The sequence below is a fragment of the Mya arenaria genome, chromosome 4, assembly GCF_026914265.1.
Source record: "Mya arenaria isolate MELC-2E11 chromosome 4, ASM2691426v1".
NCBI classification, from domain to species: domain Eukaryota; kingdom Metazoa; phylum Mollusca; class Bivalvia; order Myida; family Myidae; genus Mya; species Mya arenaria.
Genome location: NC_069125.1, coordinates 49,506,619 through 49,527,029, shown reverse-complemented (window position 1 = coordinate 49,527,029; position 20,411 = coordinate 49,506,619). Strand labels below are relative to the sequence as shown.

The 20,411-nt window shown below is 34.7% G+C and overlaps 1 protein-coding gene across 3 annotated transcripts; it reads left to right on the top strand.

The window, feature by feature from the left end:
• The first annotated feature begins 30 nt into the window (after window positions 1–30).
• LOC128231291 (prolyl 3-hydroxylase 1-like) lies at window positions 31–20,411 on the top strand. 3 transcript variants are annotated; one of them, XM_052943918.1, is made up of 19 exons: window positions 31–741; window positions 929–1,081; window positions 1,809–1,980; window positions 2,617–2,742; window positions 3,277–3,410; window positions 4,541–4,654; window positions 5,626–5,805; window positions 6,326–6,382; window positions 6,553–6,712; window positions 8,179–8,260; window positions 8,549–8,624; window positions 8,939–9,071; window positions 9,372–9,476; window positions 9,815–9,921; window positions 13,554–13,679; window positions 16,049–16,199; window positions 17,310–17,421; window positions 18,207–18,279; window positions 19,475–20,411. In XM_052943918.1, exons 1-19 carry the CDS (start codon window positions 322–324, stop codon window positions 19,925–19,927), a joined length of 2,934 nt encoding a protein of 977 aa, XP_052799878.1. In that variant the 5' UTR covers window positions 31–321; the 3' UTR covers window positions 19,928–20,411. The 3 variants fall into 3 exon arrangements, with proteins under 3 accessions (XP_052799878.1, XP_052799879.1, XP_052799880.1); XM_052943919.1 differs by lacking the exon at window positions 13,554–13,679 and adding an exon at window positions 11,350–11,445; XM_052943920.1 differs by lacking the exon at window positions 13,554–13,679.

Here is a 20,411-nt window from a genome sequence, read left to right as displayed (position 1 = left end):
TGCGTAATAAAAAGTTCGTGTTCAACCGGAAGTTGATTGCAAAGTTACAGCGAAGTTTTGGGATGCTGAGTGTTATTATTTGCAACAGATTCTATAAACAACACGTTCTCTTTTAGGATTTAAATGATTAATTATAATGATATATTCAATGTCTTATGTGTGACACTGACTTCTTTTCAGTAAACGTAAACGTATTTTTTCTACAAACGTAAACATTCATGTACATTTTGTACATGACATGATGCCTTCACATTCACATTGAAGAAAACTACAATAAATTATGACTTAACCCCATGGGAAATTATTCAAAAGGAAAAACCTATGAAAATGAAATTGTATGTAACAACAATCATGGAGCTTTCTATTATATTGTTTTTCTCTCTAAATATTTATTGTGTTCTGTCTTTGAAACATGATCAGTTGACCAACTATGAGAAACTGTATGAAATGGGAATGGAGGCTTACAAGAAAGGGAAGTGGTCTGAATGTTCTTCCTTGTTCAGCAGTGCAGTGAAGGATTATCACTTTTACCACAATACTCTAATCGACTGTAGAATGAAATGTTATAAAAATGATACAAGTAGTATTCTGTTTGATACAATTTTGGAAAAAGGTAACTGTCTTCGGCATTGCAAGAAGAAACTTCTAGGACTGAGAGCAGAAGAAGAAACTTCATACGCTATTCAGTTGAAGTTTGAAGATAGAAATCCCTATAACTACATGTCGTTCTGTTTCTACAAGGTAACGTTCTTGACATTTGGGATATATTATCTGCTATATTATTTTTTGATTGAAAGAAAGTAACATGTTAAAAAAACTTGCTATTTTGCAGTGAATATGTAAACTATTCAAACATACTTTTTTCTGTAAACTATAGATACACTGTAATAAATATAGAAACAAATACAAAGTAACAATTTTATTTCAGGATGAGAAATACAAAGAAGCAGCATCAGCTGCGTTCACCTACTATGTGAGCCACCAGGATGATGAGAGGATCACAGAAAGTGTGCATTACTACAGGGGCTTGAGTGGCATTGAAAACCTCGATTTTGTAGATTTGGAGAGAAAACTGTATCAGGTATTTCTGTTTTCTTATAAAAAAAATATCTTGCTAGCATCGGAATTTGTAATCATTATGATAAATTTAAATATGTAACTTTAATGTATTATGTAACTATGTAATTTTCAGCTTTTCCGTTTTTGCATAAAAAATAGTTGTCATGACATATCTTTGTTGCCATCATCAGAGTTCTCTTTGTGGAAATGATAACATTTTCCATAACTGAAAAACTGTCCAAGATAGTCAAATGAGACTATGTAAACATATTTCCAGAGACAATCACAATGCACACATGTATAGCTAGCCTAGACCCATAATTCTGGCTTTCATAATTGCTGAGTTATTCCCCTTTTGTAAAATAACAAACGTGCATTAACATTCGCTCTTTTATAATCATGGTAACTCCTTGTTTTCAGAATCTTCCGGTCCTTATTTTTGAATGTTTTTTATTAGCTCATCTGTTAACAGTCATTGTATTGTGATAGCCTTTAGTTCAAGATTTGAGGACATGTTGCAAGAGACTGCAAGTGCATGTGTAGCAAGGCAAATAACTCTGGCTAAATGACTATTGAGTTATACTTTTCAATTTAAAGAAAAAAGAACAACATTCAATTATTGGCATTTGCTTGCGGTGCTTTGTTTGTAGAGGAAACATATTAATTGATACATACCCCATTTAAGGTATATTAAATGCTAAATTCTTATAGTTTCTTTACAAATTCAAACTTAAATTATCAAATTTCAGAGCTTGTATATCAAAGGCTTGAATGCCTACAATGTTGGGGATTGGGAGGAGGCCAGTAGTCTGTTTGAAAGGTCTCTGCAGGATTACTTTAGGGAGGAAGAGCGGTGTAGGTTTGGTTGTGAGAAGGGATTTGTCCATGGAATGTTTCCTGACTTCATAAATGCTATAGCTGGTAGGTAAACTGTTTCTGACCAGGGTTGGCATGTATTGACCATCCTCAGATTTAACTACAGTAGTAGTTTTAATAGCAATAAACAATTAAATGACCAATACACAGTTGATTTAACTTGGTAAAATTTAACAAAAATCCATTGCTTAGAATTAGTTTTGGGCATTGTTCAAGTTTTGTTCAATATATTTTTTAAGTAGCTTCTGCGATCAGAAATTATGTGAATCAGTACTGCGCAACATTAAAATGTAATTACCAGTGCAGCAGCATGTACCACTCAATCAGTGACAGCTGCCGCACACTGATACAATCTAATAATGATGCAATATTTACACTGAACAATTCTCTAATCATATGACTCAACCAAAACATCATTACTAGACCTTGAATTAGACAATGAATTACATGTACCGGTAGTTAAAATGCAACAACACACATTTAAGTATTAAAACTACGAAATAATATAGAATATGGGTAATTAGTTTCCCTATTCTGGTAACTCTAAAACTGTAAAAGGGAAGCTCTCAACTCCTGATCAGTCAACTTTATCCACTGCATACTGAATGTTGTATTTGCTGACAACTATATATTAATTAAGGAGCACATCTGATCTGAATGTATTCCACTTAATGTTTGTAGATCACTATGTGGCAGTGCTAGTGTGCAAGCAGAAGTGCCTTAAGAAGTTGGCTACATTCGGCATGGATGAAGTAAAGGACTATGTCTTGGAACACTTCAATTACCTCCAATACGCCTACTACCAGTGTAAGGGTGTTAACACTTTGCTAGCTCCGGCTACGTGTAGCTCCAGTTATGATACATTACTTCATTATCACTCAATCATATGGCACTAGATTTTTGCCCTGATCCTATATATAAATGTAAAACAATGCTACTATTTTTATTATTATATTAAACCTTATACTACTTACTAAATAATGCATTGATGGAAAATATTAATTACTGATAACATGATTGTAACCTTGTATTTAATAGCTGAAAATGCACAGATATCAAATGACTGGTGGGTCCTAAATGATTTACAGTAATCAACTATAACCTCATTAGGTAGAAATACTGCATTTTCTGCACCTTTCAAATTAAACATGGTATCCTTCTTAGTTCATAAGAATCCTGGTTTTCGATATTTATCCATCCTTTCTGTTTACCTGTTATTTAAAGCAATTGTATAATGATGGTACAATAGTGCAATGCAATCATCTCACCTTTGTCATCATCGTAGCATTATTAGGCTGTACTATTACACCAATGTTTAATGACTATCATTCTTTGTTGTAGCTGGCAAGTTTGAAGAGGCATTTGAAGCCATTGCCAACTTCCTGCTGTTCAAGTCGACGGATGAGATGTTAAACAACAAGAAGTACTACATCACTACACTTGGACATTCGCCCAACTCCTTCAAACCCACACCGGTATGTAATGGAAGTGTTAATGTCTGTGCATCCTACAGTGTAGTTTTATTGACAGTATCAATAGTTTACCAACCACAGTACATGTACTACTAGTGCACATTAATAATTTAATATATGTATATAAAAATGATGTCTGTGAGTGAAAAAATAAATATGGTGGTTTATACCATTTCCGTTTAGTCTCAACCTCATGAGACAGTTTATTTTAATGTTTGCTTTTATTCATATGGAATTGTTGTATGTTTGTCATTTCAATAATGAACTTTATATATATAGTAGCATATAAATCGATATCCGCTTGATTATGGCCTATGTAGAGATTGAGTGTTCAATACATGTACAGTCGAAACTCGTTGGCTCGATATCTCATGGCTCGATATCCTCGTTGGCTCGAACCAGATTAAAAGGACCGATTTTTATTTACTCTTTGGTCATATAAATTTCGATCGGATTGCTCGATATCTTGAGGGTCGATATTTCTCCACGCTCGAAGTCGTTTTCGTGGTCCAATACAAGAAATTCACACTTTGATTTGTTTGCTTGGGTCGATGTCATTTTCACGGGTTCAGTTAAGAATCTCACAACTTGATTTGTTTGATTGGCTTCTTTTAGCACATAGCGCTAATCGATTAAAATTGCTTGACTGATATTATAATTATTATCGAATTTAAATGGTTTAACAGTTTGAATAAACATGCCATCACTTTAAGTTCTGTCTCTAATTGTTATCCATCCCTTAATTACTATGCATTTTGATATACCTTTTAATGCTATGTTTATGTTACCCACTGTTTACAATTGCTTGTTTTTGCATAAATGTATTTTTATTATAAATAAAAAAATAAAATGATATTTTCTAATAATCGAATAAGTCATTTTACGAAATTTATGGGTGTGCAACTATGCTCAATAAGTACTCTTCCTTCTGTTGCGGAGATAGCGTAGCCAATAACAAACGAGGTAAATAAGGCTTTATCTAACAAATGAAAAAATAACATTCTGTAAGCAATCCCGCTTGGCTCGATATTCTCGAGGCTTGAAGTACTTTGGCTGGTCCCTAGAATATCGAGCCATCGAGTTTCGACTGTATGTTATTAAATGTATGACATTCTAAGTTTTGTAAATTTTAGGCAGTGAAGCAGTATGTGGAGATGTGGCAAGCCATTGATCACAAGCTGGACTTTGTGAGGGAACATTACATTCTGTCCAGTGACTTCATTGCAGCAGAGGATTCTAAAGATCAGGTATAGCTTAAAAAAATTGTCTGTATTTTTTATGAAAAAATAGTGAAAATTAAACTGAAGAAGATGTTATCATTAAATGGACGTTTCAATAGTGTAATATAAGTAGCATTGAAGTCATTTTGCCTTATAAATGAAGCGTGTATAATATTCACGAAGAAATGAATAAAATGTACAGTTTAGAAACAAAATTAATATGTCATGTGATGAAAATACTTAAATTTTTATTTACATATACGATTTCAAATGAACAAATAAGTTTTTCTATTTGTTGTGCCATTGGTTGAAATGTTTAACGTTCATGCCTGGTGATCCAATCTGATTTTGGTATACCAGTAGTTTGAAGGGCTATTGCTTTCTGTTTATCGATATGTAAAATAAATGTCCTAAAGTTCATTATTTATTCATGATAAAGTTATAGAAATTTATATTTTTGTTCCTCATTGCAACTGACATTGGATGGGAAAGATCTTATTTTGCAATATTTCAAGGCTTAAAAAGCTTGTTAAAATGATATGGGGTCACAAGGCATCCAACATTCACATAACTGTAAATTGGATGCCTTGATATCAAATTTTATGAAACTTGTTCCGGAAAAGTTATTAGGCTTGCTTTAGAACTTTCTCTCAAGTTCTTTCAAATATTTTTGTATTAAAATGCAAAATGTATAAGATAGAATGGAAGATGTAAGAAGAAAGGGTTCATCATCACGTCTGCTGCCTTTCTTGTGTGACGGATATGCAGAAAAGACAGCACAATGATAAAATTAATAATAAAGAGATTTGTGTTTCAGTTTTTGCTACCCTGGCTGATGTAGCGGCAGTTGTTCACTGCTCATACCTGACAGCTACATTATTTGTTGTCATTTGAATGCAACTTGATGTCATTATTATAATGTTCACATGCATGCAGAACATAGCAATGAACAACAACAATTAGATAACTACAATAATTTTGTTTACATATTATTTCAGGACATATGGGGTAACCAGATTGACACTGGCCAGGCAAGCAGAAAGGAGAATGTAGCCATGTTTGAGTCTATTGGGATGCGTCTTAAGTCGGAGGGGAAGGATCTGAATGGGGAGGACAGATTTGTGGCTGACAGTTTCATACGAGAAGACCAATGTCAGACACTCACTGATCTAGCTATGGTATGGCATTGAGTTTGTGGAGCATTTTCAATATATATATGAGTTACTTTTTAGACGTAGCAATATTTTAACAGAACTTTTTTATTTTTGTGGAGTACATGCCTTTAACAAAATTACAGGCTTGTTTAAGTTTGATCAGTTTTATAATTTCGCTAGTGTCTTCTTAAAGAAAGAGCATGGTTTGGTTGCCCTGTAGGTGGGTGGTTAGTGCAATCACTTCTCACTTAGGCAAACCTTGTTAATTCTCAGCCAAGGCACATGTGAGTTTGGTTTGAAGACACTAAGTTGACACATGGACTTCTTATGGGTACTCCAGTTTCCCTCACAGCATGAGACCACACTCTCACATAACATCGTGCCAATGAGAGTGATTAATATAATGTTGTAATTACTTGTTTCACGATCATTGTAAAATAAATAAGAATAAATAGATAAATAAAAATGCAATACGACTAACAATCAATTAAAATGTGAGCCAATATGAACAATGCAATGGATTCAGCATGTCATTGAATTTTAGGCAAAACCAGGAGATGACAATGGTGTGAAGAAGGTCAACATATCCGAGGCCACAAAGGTGATTAACTGATTATTTGATAACTCTTTATTTGTGTCAGTTGCCTATTTACACTTTGATATTGTGTGTTATTTGCCTAACTTAATTGAAGTTGTAATTGATACATTTCAAAGATGAAAAGATGAACTAATATTTTATGCGTTGTTATTTGTTAACAATGTTCCTTGCAGTTGGTATCAGAGAATGAGGATCTTGAGATGTCTCTGCGCCTGCTGCTGAGGGCCCATGTGCTGATGAGCTCTTACGTGGCAGCATACTTCAGCCGATCTGGTCTCCGTGTGGCTGACATAACACTTGTCTGTAGGCATGGTGGCGAACAAGCTACTAAAGGTAAGGGTTTTAGCTTTTTCCGTTTCTTCATTTAAAAAAATCAGGTTTTGTTATTGCCTGGTGTTGGTGGCCATGTCCATTCAGTTGAACAAAATCTTAAAAGTTTGCTATTAATTGAAAAATGCAAAAGACATGAAACACATGTGAAGCATGTTCCAAATCTCTGGCTTGATATTTGTTGGGTCATGTTCAATGATAAATGATGAAAATATTAAGATGGCTATCTCTTCCTTATCAAACAGACCCTAATTTCTCGAAACTTCTTAAGCTTAACAGGCTTAAGTAGCTTATTTTAGCCAAAATACATACTTAAATTGAATCTTGATAAATGAAAAATGGTTTAATGTGATTTTTGTAATGATAATTCCTTTCAAAAGTATAAAAACTCTTAAAGAAATTATTATTACGCAATTTATTGTATACTAAAAATAGTGAGCTTAGCTTAATCCTGTTATAAGGGACTTAAGAAGTTTCGAGAAGTCTGGGCCAGAGGATAATTGTTTGTTTCAGTTAGATATTTGTTTTCTTGCATACCGGACCTGTGTTTCCGGTCATGTGACCAGTGCTGGAAAAACCCATCTTACATACCCCATGTAAGATGATTCACGCGTAACAACGCGCCACTTCTTATTTGATTTATTGTATGGTTTATGAAAAATATATTATGCCATTTCAATAAAGAGCAATCAAATATATATGTTTGCAAGACTTTTAATTAAAATTGAAAATAAATATTCGTAAAAAAAACGCTATTTTTAGTTACTGCGCGCTATGACGTCAGTAAACAACGTCGCACGCGCTTTTTGGTGTAATTGTACAAAATCTCGTTTTCAACGTCATTTTTTCCACAAATTGATAATTTTAGATATGCAAGAAAAATTATCAATCATGTTTTTCCGGTCCGGATCGAAAAATCCGACCCTCGGGCACGCTGCGTGGCCGGTAACTCGGCAAGCCTCGTTACTGGCACGTGCCCTCGGGTCGGATTTTTCTATCCGTACCGGAAACACATGATAGATACTTATAATATTTCATCGAGTGAGCATTGAAAGTGGTGCAGCAAATAGTGAAAATATCAACTTTCAGTGTTCACAAAATGAAATATAAAAGATATCTTACTGAAACAATTCTTTTTATTGTATGTTTAAAAATGATTTAAACTGACTTGAATTGCATACACTCTGAAAAGTGTGCCAAATTTAGTGTTTACGTGACATTATTTTGGAAATGATGCCATTGAATTTTTGTTCCAGCTGTGTGCCCGCTCATAGTTGATTTAAACAGTAAAACTGACCAATTTTTTTTTTTTAAAAAGATGACATTTAGCAAAATGTTATTTCACTGTTTTGAAACAATGAGATATCAATTATATCTCAATGATAAATTTCTATAATCCATTGCAAAAAACATGAAATTAAAACAACTGAAGTGTCTAGTCCATCTTGGAGAGTTTATTTGTTTTGCAGGGAAATCGCTCTCCGAAGACTGTGTGCCACAAGAGGATGGTTCGTGTCTTGGCAAAGATTGGAAGGACAGAGATCAAGTAACGTAAGAACTGGGAGAATAAAACCGTCATTTCTCATTTATAATCACATATGTAATGGTTGTTTCATAGTCTGTTGTAACAAAATAAACTGATTTATCATTTATTAAACTTAAATAAAAACATTAAATTTATTTATATGAAAGGTTTAAGTTTTAATAATATTTTTACATTTATATCACATTTTCATGACGATAAAAAAATAAAATAAAAAAAGTGTTGAGGAAAATGATTTATAAGTATATACATAATACAGTAGTACATGCTGTGCCTTATTCCGTACTTTTGTGCAGTGTGGTAGCATACCTGACAGACAACACAGAGGGGACTGGGGAGTTCTACTTCATGGGCCATGACGGGGATGTGCAGGTAGGGTGATAGGGAAAAGTATGAAGCGGTCGAGAGAGTACTAGTGATGTTGTCCGCTTCACACCAGTCCTAGAGGTTGTAGTGACCAGTTGAAGACTTAATTAATGGAAATTATGTACATATTTAAGCACAAAAATGGAAAGTGGCTTCAAATTACATTAAAGAGCTGAGTTGTGTTCCTTTTTTAAGATTTATTGATTAAAATATTTTTGACATTGCTCAAACATTTGTCAGTTTTAGTATCCTTTACATAAAGTCTTATTCAAATTATGCTTTAACTTAGTATGTATGCTGTTTGTAAATCCTGTATTCAGTCCAAGGTGGAGCCTGAGTGTGGCAAGCTAGTGGGCTTCACAGGGGAGAGTCATCATGGCGTGAGCCCTGCTTGGGACCAAGAACGCTGCGCCCTTGTGTTGACACTCTCTGAGTACAGACCCAAGGCACAGGGTGAGAATGCAGTGGTATTCCTGTTTGATATATAAGCAATTTAAAAATATCGGAACTGCTGTAAAAGAACAGATTTTGAATGATAATACTCCTGAAAACCTTTTCAGGAAAAGTTTCAAGAAATAAAATTTCATCATTCATTGAAATTGCTTTCTCTTGGACTTTAAAAGCATCAGACATTACATGTTTTGATGGGTTAAAACTGGAAGAATAGTCAAATGTAAGGTACATCTTTTGTGCATTTAGGCCAAGCAACCATGTCTGACATTGCTGTTTTGCAAGACATTATTGCATTGACAGGTCTGGATGATGCAAAGAAATTCCTACAGAAGCTGGACTCCAATCGAAACAAAGGCTTTCCAGACAGTGATACCACCGATATATTGAACCAGTTTTACAGTCAAGGTCATAAATACTGAAATACATTCCATTATTTAAAGCACTGTTTTACTATAAACATGGTTTAATTAATTATTAGTAGTACTGCTATAAACCATGAACCACTCGGTTATAGTAATAGTCACCTTATGATAACTCAAAAATAAATTAGTTGATGTCAGTGTCCATTATTTCAAGCGTTAGTTACCTATATACACCCTGAAATGAATTATTATTAGTAGTACTGCTATTTAACTATTCCGTTATACTAGTAGTCGACTTGTGATCACTCTAAAATCGATTAGCAGGATCCGAATAGTTTCAAAGATCTGAATTATACACCTTATACATGTTTGTGAACACAGGTGTGAAAATTACTCAAAAAGATGATGAGTTACTAGGGAAAGAGAGGTTTGTGGCAGATGACCTCTCTACACCCGTCGAGTGTGACCAGCTCATTGCCATTGCTAAGGTACGCTTCACATGCTTGACCTGTTTCTTTATTAATTTTAATTGTATTTATTTGTTAAAAGTATTGTCCCAATTACAAAAGTGAAAAATAAAAGTAACTGTTGTCCTACTACAGTACACTTGCTTTAGGTGAAATTGATAGGGCTCTTTTCTATTACTGTTGCTAATAATTTGAAAAATGTACATACATGTACATGTGAAAATAATTTTTGCTTGCAGAAAGCTATACATGTTTGAGATGTAACTTCTGTACCTGCATCCCCTGTCCATGTTCGCACAGTGTGTTGTTCGCTTCAGTGGCCACAGTGTAAATGCATGTTCTCATTGGAATTATCTTTTCATATTTCAGACAGATGAACAGTTTAACATGTGATAAACTATTTTGCATGTATGTGCTGAAGCTGTCCTTTCAACTAATGCATTGAAGCTTATTCTCTTTGCAGATCCTTTTTTGTAGTGAGTCATAAAGTTTCTTTATTTTAAATTAGCAGCTGAAAGTATTCTTGATGCCTAGCAGGTGGTTATTGCTGTCAGTAGAATTAAATGCTTTAAGTAAACAGGCAGGGGTATACTACATGTAGAAGTTTTCAATATTGACATATATCACGCCTCAAACATGAATGACGCAACGCCATTGGTCTAGCACTTGTCACGCATTGACCCCATATTTTTCCGTGTTGTGTCACTTATCCTTTTTTCACACCCAAATGGCGTCTTTTTCCAATTCTAATGAATAAATGAAACATCTATCAATATATACAGGTTGTTGACGTGATATATATGTTACATCTTTAGTAGGTGACCCAAGGGATATAAGGGGCGCAGGAAACCATTTTTGGGCTTGAGCTTTGCTCTCAAATGATATGGTTTCCTTTGCCCTGTATATCCCATTTTGAGTCACCTACTAACCCCGTAACTAACAATGCACATGAGTTACGTCAGTTGAGAAAGTAAAATAAAATTGCAAAAAATTGAAAGCTCGAAAAATGGCCAAGCTATTCCTGACAGATAAACCTTTTATGTATAGATTCCCAAATTTGTATATTCTTATGTAGGGTTTTAGCCTGGTAGGACAGGGTGCTGCAGAAAAAAGACTGTGCGAAGGGAGAAGAGGGCATATTATACTGATTATCACAGATTATGACAGGAAATATGTTTAATTTTAAGTAATATTAGGTTTCAACTGCCAAATATGTCACTTTTTTTTTTTTATAAATTTATGATTATATTGAAAGTTTTAATCAAAGGAAAAGAAATATTTTTTTATAATCTAATTCTATTAAGGCAGGATGGTACCCATGCTGGTCCCCATTAGAGCAGAAGGGTGCTACTGAACAGGGACAGGGTGCAGCACCTCTTCATAACTCTTCAGCTAAAACTCTATTATAACGTAAAGCCAAAACTAACCTGTTTCTTTGTGAAATTACAGAAAGAGGGCATAGGCGGGGACGGCTATGCCGGCCGCTCCTCCCCACACTCTGACGCTGAATTATTCACTGGTGTCAGCATATTGCATGCTTATAAGGTACAGAGGCCCTCATTTTGTAGTGAAGAGGCTTGGTTGTTAATGTTTGCTGCTTTTTTGTTACAAAAGGGAAGTTCAGTCCATTGATATAAGTAGTTTTTGATAATATAGATGAGGAGTTCATTTGTTTAAAAGGCATATGTATTTTTAACAGAAAAGAATAGCTTATATTACTTTGGTATTTTACTTTATCTATTTACCTTTTTTAAGACTTTAAAATATGTAATGCCGAGGATGACTATATGGTATGAAGTTCCCTTTTGTTGTCTAGTAGGTAATGGCACAAAAGAGTTGTAAGGAGAAGCATTCATGGATGTTTTAAGGGCGATGAATTTTTCTCGGGATATAAGACATTCTGAAAGATATGGAGCCAAATATTTAACTTTATACTGTACATTATATATGACTGCATAATATTTCATTGCAAAAAAAGTTTCTTTTGCTAATACACTTGAATTAAATCTAGATAGTTTAGTATTGCCAATTTAGCTAGATTGTGTGTTGTGCCATTGCCTTTCATTTGTTTGAAAGTTAATTAACAGGCCTAAGGTACACTTTCTGTGTTCAGATTGCCAATTCATATTCGAAGAGTTGGTTATTTATTTTTTATTCTAAAATCGAAATTGGTGGGGTTTTTTTGTAAACTATTTTAAGTGTGTGTAATTTGTAGTTAGTGTGGAATGATAACATACAGGATATTTCTTCAATCTTGTATATAATGTTTTATTTTTAAAGCTTTGGTTATAGCCAAAATCAACAGACTTCATACTTATATTTTTGCCAGGAAGTAAGTAACAATTCTAATTTCCATGAAACTTTGTTTAAATTTTGTTTTAATGATTTTTTAGTTTATGGGTAGGTTATATTAAACAGTTTATTCCGACATGATCTAATTCTAGAACAACCATGTAAACATTTCAGAAGCAACATATCTACCCAATCCTGATCAACATTTTGTCCTTATTAAGTTTAGGTCAAGATTAGCTATGGATCATGTCTGTTCACTAGTCAGAACTAACGTTTGGTAATTTCGTAGGAAATCCTTGTCAACATTCTAGAGTCAACATTTTATACTCATTAAAACTTAATAAGAAATTAAAAGGTTTGTGTCATGTTTTGATATGGGTCATATCAGGTCAAAAAGTAGGTTATGAGGACAAATGTTAGAAACACATCTTTTCCCCAGTCTCTTCATCATCAAACTTGATTGGAGTTTTTTACTTAACACTCTCATCTAATTCCAGTACCATATATGGCTCATGTCAAGACAACAAGGTCATTAGGTTATGTGTTTTGAAATAAAACATAATTGTCTGTCTCCATACCATATTTTCTACAATCTTACTGAAATTCTGAAAGCTATGGCTTTAAGGTGTAAGGCTTTCATGGCCATCTTGTAGAATATCTATGTGAACATTATCATATTAACCTAGAGTAACAATAACACAGTGGTTGTTTTATTATATGAGTGACTTTAGCCAGACTTGTTTGTATGTCTCTCACTCCATTAATCTCCTGTTCTCTCTTGCAGCTTCTAGACGCCAGCTCTCTTAAGTATGCATGGCAATTTTTCTAACTAGACACATGTGATTTTAAATGTTTCAAAAATATTTAAACTTTAAAGTGTCTCTCTCACAGATTGTCACAAAGCAACTACAATGAAAAGGTAAGGCAGTCTGAATACAAGTATTGTATATCACAATAGTAGAAATGTAAGTTACTGGAAGCTTGTACAAATGCCGGAAATGTCTCCAAATGTTCAAGTCCTTAACTGCGATGTCTAGTTAGAAAAGTGTGTTTATTTAGATTTTTCTATTTTTGTAGGAAATTGCCTTTTTGACACTGCTTTATAATATTCAAGGTTTTTGTTCATTTTTATTATTGCACCAGCAGGTCAAAGTAAAATTTTGTATCAACTTTAAGAGCAGTATAGAAGGCAGTTTCCACTAGTTATTTTTTCCTGTTTCGAATCTTTTTCCTTAGCAGCTGTATGTATTCCATGTTGTTCTTATATTTACATGTAATCCAGACCTATACCCTCATGTATTCTTTCATTATCCATACTGGTGTTGGTGAATATGAGAGTATGTATTTTCTGTACTGGTCAGTTGGGCAAACTGCAGGGGGATGGATATAGGAATGACCAGTCTCACAATCCGGTCGCTACAAAATTTGTCTCCCCTTACACGAAATTTGAAGTGTTTGAGGGTCTGAATATCAGTAGGAGTCTCATGGTTGGTATTGCACATAACTCGGGGCATGCTTGATTGCTAATATGGAATCATGGGGCCTGTTTCATTCAAGGATCTTGATCGTAACTGCGATAATCTTAAAGGTATAGAAACGTCAATAAATTCATTAACCTTTTGTTCATTTCTATTACCGGTTGAAGTTATAATGTACAAGAATACAGCAAAACAACGAAAATATGTAGTAGGATAATTTCAATTTACGATTAAGATATCTTTTAACACAACAGGCCCCTACTCTGACAATTCCAAACAGTCTACTATTAAGTAGTAACAGATTTGATTACATTTTGGCCTTTGGACATGATGTTCATTAGAAACCATACAAAAGGGAAAAAGTGTATCGTTGCCTTTGTACTTTTCTTTTCATTTGCAAACTTGTAATTATAGACGAAGATGCTTTCATGTGAACATTGCAGTACTTAAGTCTGCTATTTTGGTTCCGCTCACCCAACCTCCTCTGATGGAACAGTTGGAATCACGGTGAAATCAAATTCTGTTGCACTTGATAGGCCATTCTGTAAATTTAGACAATTCTTCTTACCAATCAAGCACCCCTTGGTGTTGTATTCAGGTAGTTTTATAGAGCAATTAACACGCACAGTGCACCTTTTGGTCCGTGATATCACATTAACTCAAATAAGGAAATGACTATTTTTATTAACAATTTGCTTAAAATTTTCTGTATGGTAAAAATTTACATCAAAGATAACATTTCTTGATTAAAACTGCTTGAATATGATATCATGTTCTATTCCTGGAATGGGACATCATGAAAGTCTACCAACATGCACTTTCCAATGAACTGCTTTCCATCTCATTTATGTTGTGTTCATTTTTGTTCACTCGCATTTATGTCATTATTTTCTGGGTTTTTTCTTTAAAAAATAAGTATTCATCAATGATTTTGTCCACCTTATTTTTTTGTTTTACTTCCTAGTCAAAGAATGCATGAAACACAGATAACACAGATAACTGCTTTATTTCATGAAAATTTTAACCCCACAAACATGAAAGTTTTGAAGGGGTTGGGGGTGGGTTAGGGGTACATTGAAGTTGCTATATGGTCAGGCACAGTTCAAGAGGTATCACTCCGATACATGGTACACATTACCGCCATGATTGGTAATAGTGCCTGGTATACATGTATTTGTCATGACTTACAGCCATTTTGTCTTATGTGCCTTGTCTTAAATCTTTCGGCTATATTGGAGTTTGTAGAGTGAACTACTACCACGGTTTAAGAGGAAGCATTCTATTACTTGGTACTCATTACAACCGTAGTAGTGCCCGGTGTATTTTTGGTGGCATACAGCAATTACGTCCTTCAGTTATGTGCCCTTGAATAAGAATTTTGCTCTTTTGGTTAAGTTGGATTTTTTGGAGCAAACTACCCCCACAGTTTAAGAGGAATCACTCTGAGACCTGGTTTACACTACAGTATATTTTTTGTGATCTTAAGCGATTTCGTGTAAGAGTTGTGTACTCTTGGCACTTTTGGCTATTTTGGAGTTTGTGGAGTGAAACTACTCCCACAGTTTTACAGATATCACTTTGATACATTGTAAACATTGCCACCACGATGGGTTGAAGTGGCTAGCATAGTAAATTGTTGAACCATTGCAAACATTGTTTTCATTTACCCAACTTATTTTCTGAGCTATGCGCCCTTAGACATCAGTTGAACTTTCTGACTAGATTGAAGACCTTATCTAATGGCATATAAGAATTGCTTTCCATGATAAAATCTTAAAACATCTTTAATGATTTTTTGGCGGTAAAGGTGTAGGGGATAGGTATGATTTGTTTCTAACATCACATTTCATTACATTCTGTTTGCTGCATGTAATGCAATTATTTTTCTTTCAATTTCTTGAAATACATATTTCATTTAAAGTGATGAATTATGTAAAAATAATGAAAATATTTCTTAAGTTTTCTTTTGTCTCTCATGATATTTTGTTTGTTTAAATTTTTTATATACAACATCCTTTGTTTAGCTCATTTTCTTGTGGAACTTTAACTGGTATATCACTTTCAGAAACTGTATTCAAGTATGAAATGGGTTGTGTGTCCAGAGTAAGTTTCATTGAAAAATCTTAGTCGCATCTCAAAATCAGTATTATATTCTCCTTTGTGTCATTATAAACAACTTCATAGTTCCTTTTTTTATTTTAGTTTGTATCATAAGATGCTACTGACATGTATGCATAATCAAGCAGGTGATTACCAACAGTTTCATCTTGTTACACTGATGCTTCGGCATATTTGCCACTGAGATTCTTTAATGAAACAGGACCCTGCATCCCCAATAAGTCATCCCTTGATATAACCTGGTTCCTGTATCCCCTTAGCTTGCGGAGAAAGGTCGTATCTCACCCTCTAGTCTCCGCCTTTTGCTGGATGTCAGCGAAAATGCCCGTCTGCTGGTGGAGCGATACCTCCGTCTACCACGCCCACTTTACTTTGACTACACGCACCTAGTGTGTCGTACAGCCATCCCAGGTAAGCGATTGTTCTGTGTCCTCTACACTGGTGGCAAGTAGTCTCATCTGGTGGAGCGATACCTCTGTCTACCACCCCAATGCTACTTTGACTACATGCACACATTTTTGACAGTGTGTGGTGGACAGCTTTGACAGGTATACAACTAATATTTTTCTAGCTTGAAGTGAGTGGTCATATTTCATTAGTGGGAATTCCTGACTGTCGGAGGAATGATACCTTCATCTGCCGTACCATTTTACTTCAACCTTCAACCTACTCACACCTTGTGGGTCAGACAGCAATCCTAGGTAAACAGTTGTTCTGTTTCCCCTGGGCTGTTGGAATAACTTCATCTGCCATTCTCACAACACTTCGACTACACTGAAATCTGAACGCCCTATCAGATAAGCCAATGGCTGACCTTGTTGGACATATGTGAGCATACCCAACTGCTGATGGAGATATACCTGCAGCTACCATGCCACCTTTACTTTGAGTACATACACCTTGTCTGTTGGACAGCTATCCCAGATAAATAACAGTTGTGGTTGACCTATAAACTTGAGCAACTGCTGTATATTTAGCAATAGTGAGATTGGTTATGCCTGTCAATACATTTAATTTGGCCTACCATATTAAACACAGCAAAATGTAAAATTGCACTGGAGATAAGAGGAAGTGAAGTACCCAAGAATTGTAATTTTACCCTGCATAATTATTTAGTAATCTCTAATTAACCTTATATTTTTCGAAAATATGTGCTTTTTAACTTGTATACAATAATGCTTCAACCATTCACCTTCCAGCACATCGTTTTTCAATTTCTGCCTTTTCATTGAAAATAGGCGATTGGGGAGCAACCATTGCTTCCAGTGATACTCTTTGTCTGATTTAATATGTGCAATGATAGTATATGACTTATAACTCCAGAAGCATTTTGAGTGAACTTTTGGTCATATAGTTTACATATTCGTTACCGTATCAGCAATCCATTCCCTTTAAAATGACTCCACCATAACATTAGGCATCCAAACTTAGCATTAGTGTCAATATCTTGATCAAATGTAATGCTTGATTGTATATTGGATACTTTACAAATTACATTTATTATTGAATTGGTGTTTACAGGTGCAGAAGGAGAGTTGTCTCTAAGCCACCCAGTCCATGCTGACAACTGTGTGATCCAGGATGATGGCTCGTGTATCCGTGACCCTCTAGCTTACACACAGAGAAGCTACAGGTACGCAGCAGTATAGTAGGATTTGTTTGATCAAGTTCATCAGGAAACACACAATTTTTCAAACGTGTTTTAGTCTTGGAAATGAACAATGCTCGTGCTATGCAAAGACCTTTTTCACCAAAACATGTAAACTCTTAAGAGATTAAAATGACAGTTACATTTATTTTAAACATAACAACTTTGACAATAGGCACATACATGTATGTTCCAAATTCCATTTATACATTCATATAAATATTTGATCAAGTTATGCCTCTTAGTAGAGGGAAAAAAATTGACGAGCATTGGTATTTTGTTTTTAACCAGGTTTTTACAAAGTGAAACCTGGTTCTAGACTGACGTAAATCATTGTACCGCCTGGCGGGCGCCTTCAAACTTGCGTATAAAACTGAACTTTAGTTAGGTGTGGGTGATATATTGTAACCAAACTTGGTATATAAGGAGAGTTTATGAAGACCTTTCATGGGAATGCATTTGGGGCCCCTAAGGTCTACCAAAGACACCAAAAATAGACTATATAAACGGGGGAAACTCTGTCAATGTCAATGTTACAAAAAATAGAAAAACAGTTGTAACTTAAGTTACAGTTCATTTATTAATACATGTAACTGTTTTTAAAATGTTTTCAAATGAGTCATATTTTACTGTCAGTCGTTGAGAACCTGGTTTCATTGCATTGCAGCCTTTCTTGTTGTTTTACATGGTTACATAAAATGTAATGTTTTTATTAATTATCTATAACATTCTATGTAACAAGCTTTCATTATTTCATTTTATTTTTACAGCGCAGTCCTCTACCTGAATGATGACTTTGAAGGTGGAGAATTTTTCTTTGCCCACAAAAATAAATCAGAGCAGGTATGAGAAATAATGTATCAGTACATACAAATGTCAAATGTAATATAGCTCTTTTTTATGGTATGACAAAATAATTTGCTACACATATATTTTGTACACATTCAAACATGTATAAAATGACTTAATCTATTTAATAGTAGTAATGAACCCAAATATTTGTCGTCCATACGTCTGTATGTCACACTTCTTTCCGCTCAGTAACTATAAAACACTTTGACCCAGGAACTTCATACTGGTATGCAGGTTAGTTATGAACAGTAGATGAAATCTGTTCATTTTGAGATCAGTAGATCAAAGGTCAATGTCACAGTGACCTTGAGGTGATAAAAATGGTTTCCGCTCATTAAATGAAGATCCTTAGGCTCCAGTAATCTTGATACTTGGTATGCCAGTGTGTTATGATGACCCCTATTGAATTTGAGATCAGTAGGTCAAAGGTCAAGATGGCGGTAACATTGAGGTAAAAATTGATGTGTTACCTGTGACCTTAAAGTGAAAAATAGTTTGTGCTCAATAACTAGAGAATGCTTGCACCCAGGAACTTCATTCTTGGTATGCCAGTTTGTCTTGACAAGGAGATGACCCCTATTGATTTTGAAATCACTGGGTCAAAGGTCAAGGTGACCTTGAGGTGAAAATTCCAGTATACTCTCAATAACTACAGAATGCTTGGGCCCAGGAAATTCATATTTGGTATGCAAGTTGGTCATGATTAGTAGTTGACTCCTATTGATTTTGAGATATGTAGGTAAAAAGTGGTGAAAAACGATTTGTTGGTCACCAGTCTGTTTGTCTTACTTTGTTTCCGCTCAATAACTTAAGAACACTTGGACTAAGGACTACTTGGTATGCAGGTTAGTCATGACCAGTAGATGACCCCTTTTGATTTTGAGATCAGTAGGTCAGGTCGCAGATACATTAAGGTGAAATAATGGTTTCGTTAAATAATTGGAGATCCTTTGGGTCCAGGAATCTTCATACTTGGTATGTGAGTTGGTCAAGATAAGTAGACTAACCCTATTGATTTTGAGGTCAGGGTCACAGTAACCTTGGGTGAAATAGGATTTGTTGGCAGTGACATTTCAAATGTACCAATTTCATGTCTATCATTGATTATATCTCAGCTACGACCACCCAATGGGGAAGACAAGCGCTTTTAAAAAAATAGAAATCTCTAGTTGTTGTTATTTTTCAGATCTCTGTAAGTCCAGTATGTGGGCGGCTGGTTGCCTTCAATGCGGGCGAGTTCCATGGTGTGAAGGCTGTGACCTCAGGCCAGAGATGTGCCATTGCCATGTGGTTCACTCATGACCCAAACTTTCAGGAAGTAGCCAGGTTACACGCCTCCAGAAGAATAGACAAGCTTTTTAAACCTGGTGACAAAATGAGTGAACAGTCGGAATCAGAATCTCAGATGGAAGGTGCTATATTAAATCATGAAGAAAGCTTGACAGACGATCCTGTTAGTAGTGTAAGTGAAGACAAAAGTGACCTCAGAAAGCCATTGAAACCTGATGAACAATTAACATATCCAGATATGAGTGATTCCAGTCACTCAGACGCTCACAGTGACTCTACATTAAGTGATCATGCAAAGGGTTTACCTGATGACCTTAGTGAGAAGGCAGAATCTCATGATGAATTGTGATTATTATTTTAAAAGGGACTCTCTTGCAGATTTCATTTTGCAAACAAATTTTCAAAATTTGTTAATTTAGCCATTATATTCAAGCACCAAAAGCAACAGTCAGATTCTAGTAGATGAAGAGAATTTTGTAAATTGAAGCCTTAAATCATTTGTTTTTTATTAGCATTTTATATGCTTTAAAGCATAATTATGGTTTGTTTAAATATAGATGATATATAATTTATATTTGAATTAATAATGGCTATTTACCATTCACATCATTTTCTGTTCACATTACTATTAAACACAAATTTGTCTGACCCAACAAAATGTGAGAGAGCCCCTTTAGATATAGCTGCTTCTAAAGCCAAAATACCGGTAAAATGCAATACATTTTTGCTCATTATTCCATACTCATCTTTGTCATTTATAGCTTATTTTAAAGCACAGTGATGTCCATGATGCATGGTCTGAATATACCAAATAAAACTTGCATATATTCTTA

Bases quoted from the DNA above. Each gene is read 5' to 3' on its own strand.
- LOC128231291 (XM_052943918.1), top strand. From the start codon at position 322: ATGAAAATGAAATTGTATGTAACAACAATCATGGAGCTTTCTATTATA. The intron at 742-928 runs GTAACGTTCTTG...ATTTTATTTCAG, and splicing joins TGTCGTTCTGTTTCTACAAG to GATGAGAAATACAAAGAAGC. The intron at 9,922-13,553 runs GTACGCTTCACA...TGTACTGGTCAG, and splicing joins AGCTCATTGCCATTGCTAAG to TTGGGCAAACTGCAGGGGGA.